General features: G+C 46.3%; 1 protein-coding gene across 1 annotated transcript in view; it reads left to right on the top strand.

Moving 5' to 3' along the window:
• The window catches only part of INPP5F (inositol polyphosphate-5-phosphatase F), a 62,520-nt gene that overhangs the window by 3,144 nt on the left and 40,535 nt on the right, over window positions 1–18,841 (top strand). Inside the window, exon 2 of the mRNA XM_073595775.1 lies at window positions 10,094–10,174. Coding sequence (XP_073451876.1) covers window positions 10,094–10,174 — 81 coding nt within the window. The remainder of the gene's footprint in view (window positions 1–10,093; window positions 10,175–18,841) is intronic.

Below are 18,841 nucleotides of genomic sequence, written 5' to 3'. Positions count from 1 at the left end.
TCGCTGTAATTACCTTTATATTGTACTTTATTGTGGCACTTCCTGTCTCTCCTCCCATGGGAGTAGGCGTGTTTATTGCCTTTCCCCGGCACCGCACTGTCTCCTGGGAGCTTAGTGTCAGGCTTCCCAAGATTCAGTGCGGGAACAATGATCATGCGTGTGAACAAGCTGTGAATGAACAGCATTCACAGCATCCAGGAAATCAATGCTTGTGGGCTTCACATGCCCACAAGCAAGATGGAAACAGCCAGCATCACATTTTTTAAGTTATTCTTCAGTACAAAAACAGACAGAGGCGGAAATATTACACCCAAACTGTGAGTATTATTTTGGGATTAGCAAAGTGTCTCAATGACCTAAGAAAAAAAAAAAAAGATTGGTCGCCGGACTCCCGCTTTAATGTGCTCTTGGTGTCTGGTAGTAGTAATGTGCGGTCAGTGTGTGCTGGTACTTGGTGTGCTTCCAGCGTTGTATACTAGCAGTGTGTGGTCATCATGCTGGTACTTTTGATATGCTCGTGGGTTGGCTAGAAGCAGTGTGTGGTCATTGCGCTGGTACTTGCTCTTTGTGCCTGTACTTTTTGTGCTCCTGGTGTCCGGTAGTAGCAGTGTATTGCCAGTGTGCTGGTTCTTGGTAAGCTGCTGGTGTCGCGTAGTAGCAGTGTGTGGTCATTGGGCTGGCATTTGGCGTGCTTCTGGTATTAGCGCTGTGAGGTTGTTGTGCTGGCCTAGTACATGGTGTGCTACTAGTGTCTGGTAGTAGTGTGAGGTTGTTGTGCTGCTACTTGGTGTGCTCTGGTTTCTGGTAGTAGCAGTGTGTGGTCAATGTTCTGCTACTTGGTGTGCTGCTAGTGTCAGGTAGTAACAGTGTGTGGTCAATATGCTGGTAGTACCCTAATATTGGGTAATAGCAGTGTACAGTCAATGTGCTGGTAGTGCTCTAGTGTTTGGTAGTAGCAGCGTGCGGTCAATATGCTAGTAGTACCCTGGTGTTGGGTAGTAGCAGTGTGCTGGTAGTACCTTTTTGGAGTTGAGTGATAGCAGTATGCGGTCAATATGCTGGGAGTACCCTGGTGATGGGTAGTAGCAGTGTGCTGGGAGTACCCTGGTGATGGGCAGTAGCAGTGTGTTGGTAGTACCCAGGTGATGGGCAGTAGCAGTGTGTTGGTAGTACCCTGGTGATGGGCAGTAGCAGTGTGTTACTACCAACACACTGCTACAGCTAAGTCCCTGCTTTGTGGCATTTCTCAGAAATAAGCTTTTAGTTCTATTTGGGAAATGTGAGCAGTTACAGTATAGAGAATTCTTTGTTCTCAGTACAGATGGATTGTAGACTCATTAACCTCCGATCCCCTCCCCACCATTGATATGAGTGATGACCCCCCCTCTGGATCTGGATCATGTTCAGGTCAGGCATACAATGGAGTGAAGTTCCACCCTTCTGGGTCATAGTATTGTGTCAGTTTTTCCTTGGACCCGGACCCCAAGCAGCCAGTCATCAGGGCTTGCCTGGGTGTGTTTGGCTGTGAATCCCCCCAGGCTGTAGACGTGATGTTTGGTATTCGGAGTATTCTCTGTCTCCCAGCATGCCGCTCTTTATCCGCTCATGCTGGAGCCGTGTTTACATTACATGATGAAATGAGTTCAATTATTCAGGGCGACCTTCTGCCAGGACTCTGATACTGCAGACCTTTCCTTATTAATGATGTGGCTCATCTCATGTATACCCGAGGAGAGAGACGTGTGACGGGTCACCATCCTGTGGATGTGTCAGGGCACCGCCATACCATGACCATCTTCCTCGTTGTATGTAAACATGGCTCCATTATACAGAACACTAATGGTACATATACAGTGCCTTGAAAAAGTATTCATACCCCTTGAAATGTTCTACATTTTGTCAGGTTACAACCAAAAACCTAAATGTATTTTATTGGGATTTTATGTGAAAGACCAACACAAAGTGGCACATAATTGTGAAGTGGAAGGAAAATGATAAATGGTTTTCTAAATTTCTTACAAATAAATAAGTGAAAAGTGTGGTGTACATTTGTATTCAGCCCCCCTGAGTTAATACTTTGTAGAACCTCCTTTCACTGCAATTACAGCTGCAAATCTTTTTGGGGATGTCTCTACCAGTTTTGCACATCTAGAGAGGGACATTTTTGCCCATTCTTTTCTGCAAAATAGCTCAAGCTCTGTCAGATTGGATGCAGAGCGTCTGTGAACAGCAATTTTCAAGTCTTGCCACAGATTCTCATTTGGATTTAGGTCTGGACTTTGGGCCATTCTAACACATGAATATGTTTTGATCTAAACCACGGGAAGGCAACCTGGGACCCTCCAGCTGTTGTGGAACTACATTTCCCATGAGGCATTGCAAGTCTGGCAGTTACAATTACTCCCAGAGGCATGATGGGACTTGTAGTTCTGCAACAGCTGGAGGGCCCCAGGTTGCCTACCCCTGATCTAAATCAGAACATTGTAGCTCTGGCTGTATGTTTAGGGTCGTTGTCCTGCTGGAAGGTGAACCTCCGGCTCCTCCCCAGCCTCAGGTCTTTTGCAGACTCAAAGAGGTTTCCCTTTAGGATTGCCCTGTATTTGGTTCCATCCATCTTCCCATCAACTCTGATCAGCTTCCCTGTCCCTGCTGAAGAAAAGCATCCCCACAACATGATGCTGCCACCACCATGTTTCACAGTGGGGATGGTGTGTTCAGGGTGATGTGCAGTGTTAGTTTTCCCCCATACATAGCGTTTTGCTTTTAGGCCAAAAAGTTCAATTTTGGTCTCATCTGACCAGAGCACCTTCTTCCACATTTGCTGTGTCCCCCACATGGCTTCTCGCAAACTGCAAACAGGACTTCTTATGGCTTTCTTTCAACAATGGCTTTCTTCTTGTCACTCTTCCATAAAGGCCAGATTTGTTGAGCGCACGACTAATAGTTGTCCTGTGGACAGATTCTCCCACCTGAGCTGTGGATCTCTGCAGCTCCTCCAGAGTTACCATGGGCCTCTTGGCTGCTTCTCTGATGAATGCTCTCCTTGTCCGGCCTGTCAGTTTAGGTGGACGGCCATGTCTTGGTAGGTTTGCAGTTGTACCATACTCTTTCCATTTTCACATGATGGATTGAACAGTGCTCCGTGAGATGTTCAAAGCTTGGGATATTTTTTTATAACCTAACCCTGCTTTAAACTTCTCCACAACTTTATCCCTGACCTGTCTGGTGTGTTCCTTGGCCTTCATGATGCTGTTTGTTCACTAAGGTTCTCTAACAAGCCTCTGAGGGATTCACAGAACAGCTGTATTTACATTTGTATGCAAAAGTTTAGGAACCCCTGACAATTTCCATGATTGTCATTTATAAATATTTTGGTGTGAATCAGCAATTTCATTTTGATCTATCAAATAACTGAAGGACACAGTAATATTTCAGTAGTGAAATGAGGTTTATTGGATTAACAGAAAATGCGCAATATGCATCAAAACAAAATTAGAGAGGTGCATAAATTTGGGCACCCTTGTCATTTTGTTGATTTGAATACCTGTAACTACTTAGCACTGATTAATTGGAACACAATTGGTTTGGTGAGCTCATTAAGCCTTGAACTTCATAGACAGGTGCATCCAATCATGAGAAAAGGTATTTAAGGTGGCCAATTGCAAGTTGTTGTTCTCTTTGACTCTCCTCTGAAGAGTGACAACATGGGGGCCTCAAAAACAACTCTCAAATGACCTGAAAACAAAGATTGTTCTACATTATGGTTTAGGGGAGCTATAAAAAGTTATCTCAGAGATATAAGCTGTCAGTGTCCACTGTGAGGAACATAGTGAGGAAATGGAAGACCACAGGCACAGTTCCTGTTAAGGCAAGAAGTGGCAGGCCACATAAAATATTGGAGAGGCGAAGGTGAGAATGGTCAAAAACAGCTCACGGACCACCTACAACATCAACTTGCCGCAGATGGTGTCACTGTGCATCCTTCAACAATTCAGCGCACTTTGCACAGAGAGAAGCTGTATAGGAGAGTGATGCGAAAGAAGACTTTTCTGCACACACGCCACAAACGGAGTCGCTTGAGGTATGCAAGCGCACATTTGGACAAGCCAGCTTCATTTTGGAATAAGGTGCTGTGGACTGATGAAACAAAGATTGAGTTATTTGGTCATAACAAGGGGCGTTATGCATGGAGGCAAAAGAACACAGCATTCCAAGAAAAACACTTGCTACTAGGGGTGTGGAATTTAATCGCTGCATCGCAATTCGGGTGTCCCCGATGCGGCATCGATGCATGCGACCTGAAAAATCGATGTCGGGTGACCTCATCACGACTTGCTCCGCCCCTCCCGGAAGAGCGCTCCGAGCGTTTTTGTCAAAATAGCTTTTGTAATTAATGCAGAGTTATAATCCATTAAGTGGCCACCACTGTGTGTGTTTTTAAAAATATATGCAGCTTCATACCTCATTTCTTAGTGTGTTATAACTGTATATGCCGCTCATGTGACTGCTCGGTCCGGCCCGCCTCTCTCCTCTCACGTCTCTCCTGACATCAGCCCCACCCGCTTCTCTTCTGATCTGATAACTACAGTCGGTGGGCGGGGCTGAGAACTCCCACTGACGTCAGGAGAGACGTGAGAGGAGAGAGGCGGGCCGGACCGAGCAGTCACATGAGCGGCATATACAGTTATAACACACTAAGAAATGAGGTATGAAGCTGCATATATTTTAAAATGCACATACAGCAGTGGGCACTTAATGGATTATAACTGCATTTTTTACTACACAGGTATTTTAACAGCAGTATGTAGAGTACAAATGTGTTTGTACTCTACTTACACTGGCTCCTACATATGCTCTGTGCTGACATTTCCCCGGCTCCCCCCGTTTGCACATTCCACTGTGTTAACTCCTAGTGTGTTGGAAGGTGCAAACATGGAGCCCAGAGAAATGTCAGCACAGAGACAGTACAGGGAACTTCACAGGGCTGTTTGTCAGTTGTGGATTCTAATCCCTCCTGACCTCCCAGCAGCCGTGTGTGTGAATTCCTGTACCCTGTAGTGCACTGAATTAGTGCACTTCGTAAAGCGGAGTTCCACCCGTTTTTTCGTTTATTAAAATTCAGCAGCTACAAAAAGTGTAGCTGCTGACTTTTTTAATAATCAGATCCTTACCTGTCCCACGGTCCATCGATGGGGCAGCACAGAGCCCCGTTCCTCTCCCCCTCCTCTCCTCGGTGCTGTCATATCTACTGTGGGCAGTGACACCCGGCCGTGACAGCTTACAGCTTCACGGCCAGGCACACACTGCGCTCTGCTATTGGCCAGCCAATGGTCTCAGAAGATCGCTGGCAGGGAGCGGCCGCCTAGAGCGAGCGAGAGGAGGAGTCACCTAGGCAGCTGGGACAGGAAGTCCCACTAAAAAGAGCACACACACACACACTCCCCCCCCCCAAAAAAAAATGGCATGCCAAATGTGGCATGTCAGGGGGCGAGGAGTGCTTAACGCGGAAGTTCCACTTTTGGGTGGAACTCCGCTTTAAAGGAGTGAGGTTATTTTTAATTCAAAGAAAGAGTTCCAGTAAATTTTTTGTTTATTAAAAGTCAGCAGCTACAAAAACAGGGTATCTTCTAATTTTTAATAAAAAGACACTCGCCTGTCCCACAATCCAGCGACGTGGCCACCCAAACCCTCCATTCTCTCCCCTGCCTGTCCACTGCGCTGGCAATACTACTGTGGGCATCCGGCTGTGACAGCTTGCAGCTTCACAGCCGGGTGTGCATGTCTCACTGCGCTGTCCTGCACAGCCGGGCAATCTTCTGGGACCTGTGATGTGTCCCAGAAGATTGCAGGGAGGAAGGGCCGCCTAGGAGGCCCAAGCAGAAGTGGGAGCTCTTCGGTAATCGTGATGCATCGCGGAATCGAATCGTTGACCAGATAATCCTGATCGAATTGAATCGTGAGACCACATGAAGATGCGCACCCCTACTTGCTACCCACAGTAAAATTTGGTGGAGGTTCCATCATGCTGTGGGGCTGTGTGGCCAGTGCCGGTACTGGGAATCTGGTTAAAGTTGAGGGTCGCATGGATTCCACTCAATATCAGCAGACTCTTGAGAATAATGTTGAGGAATCAGTCACAAAGTTGAGGTTAGGCCGGGGCTGGATATTTCAACAAGACAACGACCCAAAACACTGCTCAAAATCTACTCGTCATTTATGCAGAGGAACAAGTACAATGTTCTGGAATGGCCATCCCAGTCCCCAGACCTGAATATCATTGAACATCTGTGGGGTGATTTGAAGCGGGCTCATTTCACTACGGAAATATTACTGTGTCCTTCAGTTATTTGATAGATAAAAATGAAATTGCTGATCCAAACGCCCAAATATTTATAAATGACAATCATGGAAATTGTCAGGGGTTCCTAAACTTTTGCATACAACTGTATACTGAAATGAAATTCTATTTACTAATTAGGTGACTTCTGAAGGCAATAGGATCCAGTAGATTTTAGTTAGGGGTATCGGAGTAAAGGGGGCTGAATACAAATGCACTCCACACTTTTCAGATAAATATTTGTAAAAGATGTTGAAAACCATTTATAATTTTCCTTCCACTTCACAATTATGTGCCACTTTGTGTTGGTCCATCACATAAAATCTCAATAAAACACATTTATGTTTTTGGTTGTAAGATGACAATGTGGAAAATTTCAAGTGGTATAAATAGTTTTTCAAGGCACTGTATATAGATATACATTGATTGCAGTGACCTTCAGACATGAGCTCTGGAGTCATCCGATGTAAGCAGATCTGTCCCTTACATATACAGTGCAGCATATGCAGGGCGGGGTATGTAAATATTTCTCACGAGGTGTAAATATTGTTGCATGGTTGGTGGTGGGGATTTTCTCTATTTACTGTCATCATTGTGTTATGATGTATGCCAGGCGTCATCCCCTCCCCCGCTGTACTGCCCCCCCCCCCCCCCCCCGTGTGGTGTGTATCGTTGTATTGTCCCTCGTATGGGGTTAGTTTGTCTCTGTTCTGTCCTCCTGTGTGGTGTGTTCATCTCTGTGTTGACCCCCCTGTGTGGTGTGTGTCTCTGTGTTGCCCCCCTGTGTGATGTGTGTATCTCTGTACTGTCGTCCCCCCCCCCCCCCCCGTGTGGTGTGTGCATCTCTGCATTGTCTCGCCTATGGGGTTAGTGTGTCTGTTCTGTCCCTGTCTCCCCCGTGTGGTGTGCGTGTGTCTGTTCTGTCCCTGTCTCCCCCGTGTGGTGTGCGTGTGTCTGTTCTGTCCCTGTCTCCCCCGTGTGGTGTGCGTGTGTCTGTTCTGTCCCTGTCTCCCCATGTGGTGTGCGTGTGTCTGTTCTGTCCCCCCCATGTGGTGTGCCTGTCTCTGTGCTGTCCCCCCCCATGTGGTGTGCCTGTCTCTGTGCTGTCCCCCCCATGTGGTGTGCCTGTCTCTGTGCTGCCCCCCCCATGTGGTGTGCCTGTCTCTGTGCTGCCCCCCCATGTGGTGTGCCTGTCTCTGTGCTGCCCCCCCATGTGGTGTGCCTGTCTCTGTGCTGCCCCCCCATGTGGTGTGCCTGTCTCTGTGCTGCCCCCCCATGTGGTGTGCCTGTCTCTGTGCTGCCCCCCCATGTGGTGTGCCTGTCTCTGTGCTGCCCCCCATGTGGTGTGCCTGTCTCTGTGCTGCCCCCCCATGTGGTGTGCCAATCTCTGTATTGTTGCCCCTGTGTGGTGTGCCTGTTTCTGCGCTGCCCCCCCCCCCATGTGGTGTGCCTGTCTCTGTGCTGCCCCCCCCCCATGTGGTGTGCCTGTCTCTGTATTGTTGCCCCTGTGTGGTGTGCGTGTCTCTCTTCTGTCCCCCCTGTGTGGTGTGCATGTCTCTGTATTGTCCCCCCCGTGTGGTGTGCGTGTCTCTCTTCTGTCCCCCCTGTGTGGTGTGCATGTCTCTGTATTGTCCCCCCCGTGTGGTGTGCGTGTCTCTGTATTTCTCCCCCCCCCCCCCGCGTGGTGTGCGTGTCTCTGTATTGTCTCCCCCGTGTGGTGTGCGTGTCTCTGTATTGTCTCCCCCGCGTGGTGTGCGTGTCTCTGTATTGTCTCCCCCGTGTGGTGTGCGTGTCTCTGTATTGTCTCCCCTGTGTGGTGTGCGTGTCTCTGCATTGTCCCCCCCGTGTGGTGTACGTGTCTCTGTATTGTGTCCCCCCCCCCCCCCGTGTGGTGTGCGTGTCTCTGTATTGCCCCCCCCATGTGGTGTGTGTGTCTCTGTATTGCCCCCCCCATGTGGTGTGTGTGTCTCTGTATTGTCCCCCCCCGTGTGGTGTGCATGTCTCTGTATTGTCCCCCCCCGTGTGGTGTGCGTGTCTCTGTATTTCTCCCCCCCCGCGTGGTGTGCGTGTCTCTGTATTGTCTCCCCCGCGTGGTGTGCGTGTCTCTGTATTGTCTCCCCCGCGTGGTGTGCGTGTCTCTGTATTGTCTCCCCCGCATGGTGTGCGTGTCTCTGTATTGTCTCCCCAGCGTGGTGTGCGTGTCTCTGTATTGTCTCCCCCGCGTGGTGTGCGTGTCTCTGTATTGTCTCCCCCGCGTGGTGTGCGTGTCTCTGTATTGTCTCCCCCGCGTGGTGTGCGTGTCTCTGTATTGTCTCCCCCGCGTGGTGTGCGTGTCTCTGTATTGTCTCCCCCGCGTGGTGTGCGTGTCTCTGTATTGTCTCCCCCGCGTGGTGTGCGTGTCTCTGTATTGTCTCCCCCGCGTGGTGTGCGTGTCTCTGTATTGTCTCCCCCGCGTGGTGTGCGTGTCTCTGTATTGTCTCCCCCGCGTGGTGTGCGTGTCTCTGTATTGTCTCCCCCGTGTGGTGTGCGTGTCTCTGTATTGTCTCCCCTGTGTGGTGTGCGTGTCTCTGCATTGTCCCCCCCGTGTGGTGTACGTGTCTCTGTATTGTGTCCCCCCCCCGTGTGGTGTGCGTGTCTCTGTATTGCCCCCCCCATGTGGTGTGTGTGTCTCTGTATTGTCCCCCCCCCCGTGTGGTGTGCGTGTCTCTGTATTGCCCCCCCCCCATGTGGTGTGTGTGTGTCTCTGTATTGTCCCCCTCCCCCCCGTGTGGTGTGCGTGTCTCTGTATTGTCGTCCCCCCCCGTGTGGTGTGCGTGTCTCTGTATTGTCCCCCTCCCCCCCCGTGTGGTGTGCGTGTCTCTGTATTGTGTCCCCCCCCCCCCCCAGTGTGGTGTACGTGTCTCTGTATTGTCGTCCCCCCCCCCCCCCCCCCCCCCGTGTGGTGTACGTGTCTCTGTATTGTCCCCCCCCCCCCCCCCCCCTGTGGTGTACTTGTCTCTGTATTGTTGCCCTTGTGTGGTGTGTGTTTCCTTGTATCTATATGACGCTAGTTTGAATACAGGAAGGTGTGCGATCCTCCATGGGGAATAATAGAGAGGGCGCGCTCATCACTCGGTCATGCTCCAGCTCTTCTCATCGCATTACATCTGGTGTAGGAATATAATGAAGACAATGGTAATCAGACTCCAGAGACAGCAAGAGAGGGGACCCTGGGCTGCAGTGTGTAATCCATGGTGATAGAGCTGAATCTTGTTTGATCTGTTCTGCACCAGAGGCTGGAAAATAGAACTCCGATCCTATATTTAGAAACTCGGACTTCTTTATATAGGAAGGCCAGTCACCCAGGCTCTGTGCAGTAGCCATATGCCATTCTGGCATGGAGTGCACCACCTGTATTTAGGGGCACATGACAAACCCAGTATCTGCATGGCCATGACCTATCAGTTTTCTGCAGCAGCACCCCTAGTGGTTGCTTTGTGGACTGGTGAGGGGATGAGCCTCCTGTATGTAGTGTGGAGCGCAGTTCCCGCACATCGGTGATGTAGAGTTCATATACCTCTTATAGCATTCCTAGGGGCCAGATCATAACAGCTCATAGCAGAAAATAATAAGTAACCCTTGTTTGTTATGTAAATGCAGAATAGGACTGATGCTATATAAGTACCTACAAAAAACACAAAATAAATAATAAATAAAATATGTCTTATTGTACATGTTGCATATATAATACAACATTGTTGTCCTCCTCCTTCACAGCCACTGACCTGCTCCTGGCTTGGAATCCCATCTGTCTGGGATTGGTGGAAGGAATAATCGGAAAGGTACAGCTGCATGCTGGTGAGTGTATTATGACACAGCCGGCCCTTGACTATGTCATTGTGCTTGTTGGTGAGATCTTAGACTCCCCTTTCTATTTTATTTGTGTAATACACATTGCAAATTCTATGCAGTCACTTGTGTGATGAGAAGTCCCCATTGCACAGTTGCTTTAATAAAAACAACCAAATAAATCTATCTTCACAAAGGAGCCTGATATGTTTCACTTGTGTTGTAGCAGATGTCCTAGAAAACCACTTGGCCTAGAAATCTTGTGATTTAAGGCAGAACTCTAGCCAAAAATAAAGATAAAAATGAAAAGACCAATAAAGAAAAGAATAGCAATACCAGCTTTTGCTGCAATATTCACCTTCAGTCCACAGATTTCCCCTGCAGTATATTTTCCTGCCCCTAGATGTCCCCAGTCTAATGGCTAGCATCATTCGACCTGAGCCCATGTTGTCCTGGGCCTGCCCAGTGGCTCCTGCTGGTGAGAAATGGAGAGAAGGTAGAGATGCCCTTTGTTATTACAGAATGGAGATGGGGGGAGATGGGGCAGAAAGGTGAGGAAAGAGATTGATGTCCTCTGATAATAGGCAGAAAAAGGGGGTGACCAACTAGTTTAGGAAAAGGAGCCGTGCCACGTCCAATAATCTAAGACACAAAACAAAGAGTTCCCCTAGGTGGACTTTTCCGGCACTTGCAAAGGCAAAAAATGAGGTATATGAAAACAAAGGGCGTTTGTACATAATAAAAAACATATAATTTTATTCGTATTGAACAGTACAATTGATAAAAACAAGCAATAGATATCTAGGGTAACATAGTAAAACTACATAGTAACCATGATAAGCAACACAAGATAAGTTGTGATGAAAAGCTCTTCTCAAGCCCAAACTCAAATTCTGATAATAGACAGGTGCCCTCCAGTCCACAATGGTGAGGAGAAATGTCCTTTGCTAGTACAGAATGGTGAACTGAGATGTTTTCTGCCAGCCGAGGAACATTGAGGCGAGAGACGCGTCCTCTGCCAGCCGAGGAACATTGAGGCGAGAGACGCGTCCTCTGCCAGCCGAGGAACATTGAGGCGAGAGACGCGTCCTCTGCCAGCCGAGGAACATTGAGGCGAGAGACGCGTCCTCTGCCAGCCGAGGAACATTGAGGCGAGAGACGCGTCCTCTGCCAGCCGAGGAACATTGAGGCGAGAGACGCGTCCTCTGACGGTCCAGAATGGAGATGAGATAGAGTTGCCCTCTGTTGGGACAGGATGGAGAGGAGTGAGAAAGTGCCCTCACAGAAGTGAGGGGGAATAGTGATGCCATCTGCCAGGACAGAATGGAATAAAATTGAAGGATGGCCAGTACAAAATACCAAACTTTTACAGTGGCAGAGCGAGTTTGGCTGCTACCTTATCTGAAGTATTTCCTGAGTTGGAATATTAAAACAGTTGCAGGAAAGACGCGGTCAGATAACACTATAAATGTCTGACGTCACTCTCTGATATAAATAGTTGGATTTGTAGCTGTAGTTTAGCTGTACAATATATTATAATATAATTGTCTGTCAGCTTCTCCTGAACTCTAGCTGTGGGGTTGAGGAAATTCCTTCCTTTCCTGGAGGAAAACCTTTTAAGTAGCTGTGAGAATCTAAAGCCAAGTGCCACATTCATTGGAATTCTTCCTTCGGTTCAGTAAGCTTCCAACCCTGGCAGTCCCATTGATTTTTTTATTTATTTTTTTCCCCCTGTATATTCAGCCCCAGTATGCACCCAACATCCATGCCTGCAGTGAGATGGCCCCTCCAGTACACACGGCTATCCCCCTTTTTATTTTTTTTTTTACTTCTTCTGTAAGAAAAGAGCATTAGAGTCTTTTTACACCCCCAGTGAGTATACTCCTATCTCTCTGCCTGCTCTTGCCCCCCGGTGTTCACTCCACCTTGTATTATTATTATTATTATTATTATTATTATTATTATTATTATACAGGATTTCTATAGTGCTAACAGTTTGTGCAGCGCTTTACAATCTAAAGGGAGGCGGTACAGTTACAATACAATAAAATGGCTTAAGAGGGCCCTGTTTATAAGAGCTTACAATCTGGTAGGGTGGTGCAACTTGTCCAAAAAGTAATAACTATGGGGGATGAGCTGATGGAAGAGGTAAAATTTCCAGCTGTTAGTTGGAGGCGTCTCCAAAGAGATGAGTTTTCAGAGATCTCCTAAAAAAGGCCAGAGTAGGACATAGCCAGATTGAGGTAGAGAGTTTCAGAGGATGGGAGAGGCTCTGGAGAAGTCCTTGCCTATCTCCTGTGCAGCAGGGCAGCTGCACATAGCACTTTGCACCCTCATGGCAGCACATAGTAGATGAAGTACAGACACACACACATATATAGAGGAGTAAAGTATAAGGTCACCAGTGTTAACACAAGGGGCAAAGACCAAAGTAGACCTGGGTGTCAAGAGGACACCGACCTGTTTGACAATCTAAAATATTTGTCTACTTTAATTGTTATAACACTTTACTGTTATATAACCCTCTTATTGCCCCCTTCCAGAGCATGCGCATTAACCCCTCGGTGACCCTTCCACGGCACATATGTGTAAATCCTCAGTTTTTAACTAGATACAAATGATGGTTTAGTTGTGAGTGATAGCTATAGGGGATACATATATTCATACACGCATATAAGCATGCACTTCAACGTACATACACCCACGTATTTACATGCATACATACCCTACGCATTTTGCTTACCCAATACTCTCCAGAATAAAATTAGGTGTCATTGGATGTATTATAAAGATGAAAAAGGGGGGCCATTCTAAAAGAATTATTCAGTTAAGACACTGGGTAACCAGTTGCCGATCCCTGGACAGCCCACTAGGATATGATCAGGAAGATCTTACCAGCCCTATTAAATAACAGTGCTGATTTCGATCTCCTCGTTCGTTCCTCTAGGTGACAGTGTATCTAAAGTGCAAAATCCAATACGTTTCCTGACAACACAACCTTTTGAAACGTTCTGCCGGGGAGAATTTGTCTGAAATGGATTCAAAGACCCATACTTTTTAAGTCTTTAGAGGATTGCTTGTGGTATTCAAAAAAGTGGCGGGGAACGCTATGTTTGGGGAAACCAGCATCTACAAACCTGCGGTGTTCCCCAAATCTGTCACGAAGGGCCCTGATGGTACGGCCCACATATAACGTGCAACAAGGAAAACATAAACCATAAACCACAACATGGAGGAACAATTGTGAAAAGTGTTGAATGTGTATGTCTTTCCCTTTTATGGACAAAGGATTTTTGGCCATGTTTCATTTGAAACATGCCCACCAGAGGAATAATTGTCAATTAAGTTTTGTCAGATGTGGATTGAATGGATTTGATTTTGCTAGGAGCCACTTTCCCCTTTGACATTCGGAGCCTTCCTATAAGCAAAAATTGGTAGTTTTTAGATGGGGGTTTTGCTGTAGCATAGCCCAATGTCTTTTCAATATACTCTCTCCATTTTCCAGTGTTTATTGTGGTATTGGGTTATGAATCCTTGCTCCTACATTTTCTTGTGATCACTGTTTGGATTTGGGGATGTCGTTTAGTCCTGTAAACCATATGAGCCTGATCAATAGGGTCTGAAAGGTAGCCCTTTTTCTATAAATTTCTGTTTGAGGGGGACACTTTGTATATTATAGTCCTTTAGCCTAGTACAATTGTACCGTAAACGGCAACATTGGCTTCTAGGAACATTTTTAACCCATCTAGGGTGATGACAGCTTGTAAAGTATAGAAAGAGTTTCCTGCTGTAGGCTTGGTGCAGCTTTTGGCTGTGATGGTGGACTCTAGGTGACTGAGTTCCAAGTCCAAAAAACAGAGAGAGGTGGTGTTTACCTCTGAAGTAAAGGAGAGACCAAAGCTGTTATTTGCAATGTGACACAAATTCCTGAACAGTATAAAGAGGACAATCCCAGATGATAATGATATCATCAATGTAGCACCCATAGAAGACCAGGTGGGCTGCGAATGGGTTGTGATCCCAGATACACCTGGTCTCCCATAGGCCCATTGTGAAATTGGTGTAACTGGGGTCAAACTTGGCCCCCATTGTCTTCTGAAGGTAACAGTCATCTTCAAATTTAAAGTAGTTCTGTTCCTGACAGAATCTAGTGGCTGCCAGAATAAATTGAGACTGGAGTTGATCTCAGTATCCTCAGATAAAAAATGCAGAACTGCCTGGAGTCTCGCCTAACGTGGAATTGAAGTGTACAAGGTGCACACATCTAAAGAGACCCACAAGTATGTTGGTTCCCAAGTGTATGGTTGCAATAACGCAAAAAGATAGGTGCCATCCAGATGTAGGAGGAAAGGACTATGAAGATTCTTGTGTACCTTGGGAAGATGGTAAAAATAGGGTACGTTATAGTAATGTCTATGGAAAAAGGAAGCTTCAGATTTTCAAAGTACTTCTTCAGATAAAGCCATGGCAATCAAATTCTTGGATTCCCTGATGTAATTTGGTAAGGGATCTGTTTTAAGCTTAGTATATGTGTTGTGATCGGAAGGAGGCAGTGTGATTCATCGCCTTTGTCTGCCAATTTAATGATTATGTGTTCATTCTTGCTTAACCTGTTTATAGCTAGACTTTCTTGGGCAGTAAGCTTTGGCTTTGTTACGTGCAGATTTGGAATTCGAGTTTTGGCATATATTCAGACGTTCTGAGTGTGACAGACTTACCCGGGACAGAGGCTTTTGGAGGGGACTGAATGCTAGCCTCTTGCCTACTGACTATGGGCCCTGGCATTTGAGGAAGCTACAAGCATTTAGGAAGATATTCTGTTATGTAATGCAACAGGACATTATTAAGGAGGCCATGATGGCCTCTGCCAGCTTGGGACTCTGTGGACAGATGTCAGTGAAAGGAATGCTGATTAATGAGATCTAGGGTCTTTCACCCAATAATGTATTGTGCTCATTAACACACCTTTGTCTCCTAACAAACTATTGGGGGATGTGTTTATACTTATGAGTTTTGTAAGTTGGGAGTGAGGAGACGGCAAGTCTACCCTGAAAGGTCATATTTCGGAGTCACCTAGTCTGGAAATGATTAGATAACTAGCTCATGTTAAATAGGTTTCTGGTTACAGTTTGTATTGTCAGCCTGCTGTATATATTTGTGTGCCATATCAAATAAAACAGCCCATGTTCAGCAACAAAACGAGTATTGTCTTGATTGTGGTTGTTAGTGGTTGGGATATCTGATATCTATATTCAGACTGGGAGGAAGCGGTATATGATAAAAGCACTCAAGCAGAGTGTGGGACGTTTTTTTACAAACCAATTTCTCCCCCATCAAAAGTTGACTAACAAGGTCCCAGACCGCCACCTGGTCTGGACATGTGTTAGTTGGGCAGAGTGAACTCACAAAGTCTGTCCGCATGATCTCCGTTCTTGGCTGCAAGGAGTAGTTGAACTCAGTAGGTATTGGGTAGAGGTCATTGACTCTCTGTCCAGCTACCAGCGCTTCAGCTGGGTGGTTTTTAACATTCCGGGGCTCAGTCTGCTGCTGGGCAGAGGGGCTGTTTGCCCCAGCTTCCTGTAGAGACCCTGTAGGTGCTAGGCAGAGGCCAGCGGCGCTCTGCCCTGTTGCCAGTGATTCAGCTGGGAGTAGAAGCTTTATTACATCAGCTTGTCGCTGGAGAGGGGGGGTGACTGCCTCGGCTCCCTGGAACTCCACAGTTGTTGCCGGTGCTGGGCAGAGGTTGGTAGCACTCTGCCCTGTTGCCAGCACTTTTGCTGGGGACTCCCACATCCTCCTCTCTGGCTAACCGTTGGGGCAGGAGACTGGCTTCCTCCACTCCCAAACTGTGTAGCTGTCATTGGGGAGGTGAGCTGGCTGCTTCCTCTTCCATTCCCTCATCTGGCTGCTGAGTCCCAAACTGGCAGAGACCATCATGGCCTCCTTAATAATGCCCTTTTGCATTACATAACAGAATATCTTCCTAAATGCTTGTAGCTCCCTCAAATGCCAGGGTCCATAGTCTGTAGGCAAGAGGCTAGCATTCAGTCCCCTCCAAAAGCCTCTGTCTCGGGTGAGTCTGTCACACTGAGTATACCACCTGGTAAAAGGATTCTATGTAGGGACTTTTATTATGTGTAGGCTTAAAAGTGGTATGTTTAATAGGTGGAGAATAGGCTAGTTGGGATTCCAGAATTTGTGCCATATCGTCACAATCATCCCATAATTCTACCAGATCACTCAAGGCTCGTGTTTCTACTGAGGTATTGAATATAGTGTCAAGCTCTGGGGTGGTATCAGCAATGACAACAATGGCATCTTTTTGTTTAGTAGCCTGTAAGTTGAAATGTCTCTTGAGGGTAATGTTGCGGATGAATTTATTCAAATCTTTGAAGATGGTAAATGAATTGGGCAGAACAGTAGGGGCAAAATTTAAGGCCTCCTTGTAGTAGTGATAGCTCAGTGTCTGTAAACTTGGTGGAAGACAGACAAATTATAGATCTTTACATTCTCCGCATTTTCTTTGGGTGTGGTGTACTTAGATCTACCCCCTCTCCTGCCCCGTCGTCGTGTTTTCTTTTGTTGGGGCTGGATCAGGGGGTTAACCATAACAAAGATGTGTTGGGGGCACTTGGGCGACTGGGTATGTTACCAATGTTCCCAACTATATTGTGTGATGGATCATTATGGTTGGAGTCAATGGCATCGTAGGAAGATCACAGATTGGAGCTATGATGTTGGCCATACCCGAAGTAGATGGTACATCATGAAAGATAGGAGAACCGATAGATATAGAAGCGATAGGCATATCCTCCATCACTGTGGTGATGGTGGGTTTGGTAGATGGAACAGATGTTATAATGGATGATTCTTTGTTGGTAATAACATTTGTACAACTCGGTGCCTGATGTAGCGTGTACAGACGTTAACTGATGGGCCTGTGATCCATTGTTGAGGGAAGATGATGTTCTGTGCTTGTGGGAAGATGGAAGGTGACCAGGAGTTTTGGGTTTGGAAGGTATAGGATTAACAATCTGGTGATCAAATCTGGAGGTAATAGGGCTGGAATGATTGTGAGTATGGGAAGTTGAAGTAGAAGACATGAGTGGAGGTATATTATTCAAACCTTTTTTTCTTTTTCCAATTGAGAACTCTATGGAACTTGGAATCATTGGACCATTCTCTGGAGGCTGAGGGAATGGAAGAAGATAATGATATGATATTATTCCTTATCTGCTGTTTCAGGGTAGAGAATTCCCTGTCTCTCTGTGTGATCAATAGTGTGATCCATTTTTGGGTACAAAAATCTGCGATTTGCTCCCACTCTATTTGGAGATCTTTATCTAAGAAAGGGCAATTCTTAAGTACACAAAGTCCCCGTGGGGACATTTGGACTCAGAATACTGTTTCAGAAACAGACATCCCACCACTGTTGGTTGGCTGACATGATCAATTCTTCAATTTTCTTAATTTTAGTGCAAGCATCTTTAGTGTTAGGACCAGATAAAGGGACAGTGGAGGAAAAGAGAAAAGCAGGAAAGGATTCATTAAACTGTTCAAGGATGTCATTCATCGTTGGTATAAACAAGTTGAAGAATTGGGGTGTTTATGAAGAGTCCAGGGCGACCACGCACTTCAGAGAAAAGGTGCAACTAATTCAAGAGGCTTTTCAACGAAGTCTGCACTTGTCTGCTCATGGTGCTAGTGGAGAACTTGCAATTCCCTCATACGACTGTTTGTTTAGCGTGTATTAAGAGGGAGGACATACAGATTGCAACTAGTGCAAGCTCTTCGTATAAGTGACAAAAAAAAAAACTTTTTTAGATTTCTATCTTATGCTCTTTAAATGACATGGAGGATTCTTACCGCGGTTGATTTTTAGTAATGAAGCAGCATTTTCATTTAAGTGGTATTCTAAGTTTTCCTTCACAATTTTCGCATATTAAGAAGCCACGCAAACTTGTACAGCATGAGCGAGATACAACAAAAACTGATGTTTTGTGCGGTTTCGTCTACAAAGACTTTATGGCTCTTTCTTTTTTGAGAGTTAGACTGTTATGGGACATTCCAGTCTTGAAATGCTGAAGAACTGGCTTTTCCCACAACTTAATGAAGACTCTGAAGATTCATTTTTCAGCAAGATGAAGCACCGGCCACATTGACACAGCCAAGTTTGTCGGTTTCTAAATGAAACATTGCCTCATTGTTGGATAGGTCGCACGGGACCCCAAGACTTGGCACTAAACTCTTGACCCCCAAGATCTCCAGACATTATACCCTGTGACTTTTTCTTGTGGGGATATGTAAAACCTGGGAGTTTGATTTACTAAAGGCAAATAGACTGTGCACTGCAAGTGCACTTCAACTGCACTACAAGGGAAGTTGCAATAGATATGAGTTAAATCTCTGAAATGAGGGAAAGCTCTGCTGATTTCTACCATCCACTAATGTGCAAGCAAAAATGCTGTTTTCTTTTTTTTACCTTGCATGTTCGCCTCAGATCTAGAGCAGGTGCACTTAGTGGGCACTTGTAGTACACAGACTATTTGCCTTTAGTAAACCAACCCTATGTTTTATGTTCCACCATTACCCACTGACTTGATTGAGTTCAAAAACAAAATCACGGCTGCAGTAACTTCTGTGGAAGAAGACACTCTGACGCGTTGGGGACAAATT

Source organism: Aquarana catesbeiana, linkage group LG08, assembly GCF_042186555.1.
Source record: "Aquarana catesbeiana isolate 2022-GZ linkage group LG08, ASM4218655v1, whole genome shotgun sequence".
NCBI classification, from domain to species: domain Eukaryota; kingdom Metazoa; phylum Chordata; class Amphibia; order Anura; family Ranidae; genus Aquarana; species Aquarana catesbeiana.
The sequence above is the reverse complement of the archived record's forward strand: the minus strand, read 5'-3'. Positions and strand labels throughout refer to the sequence as shown.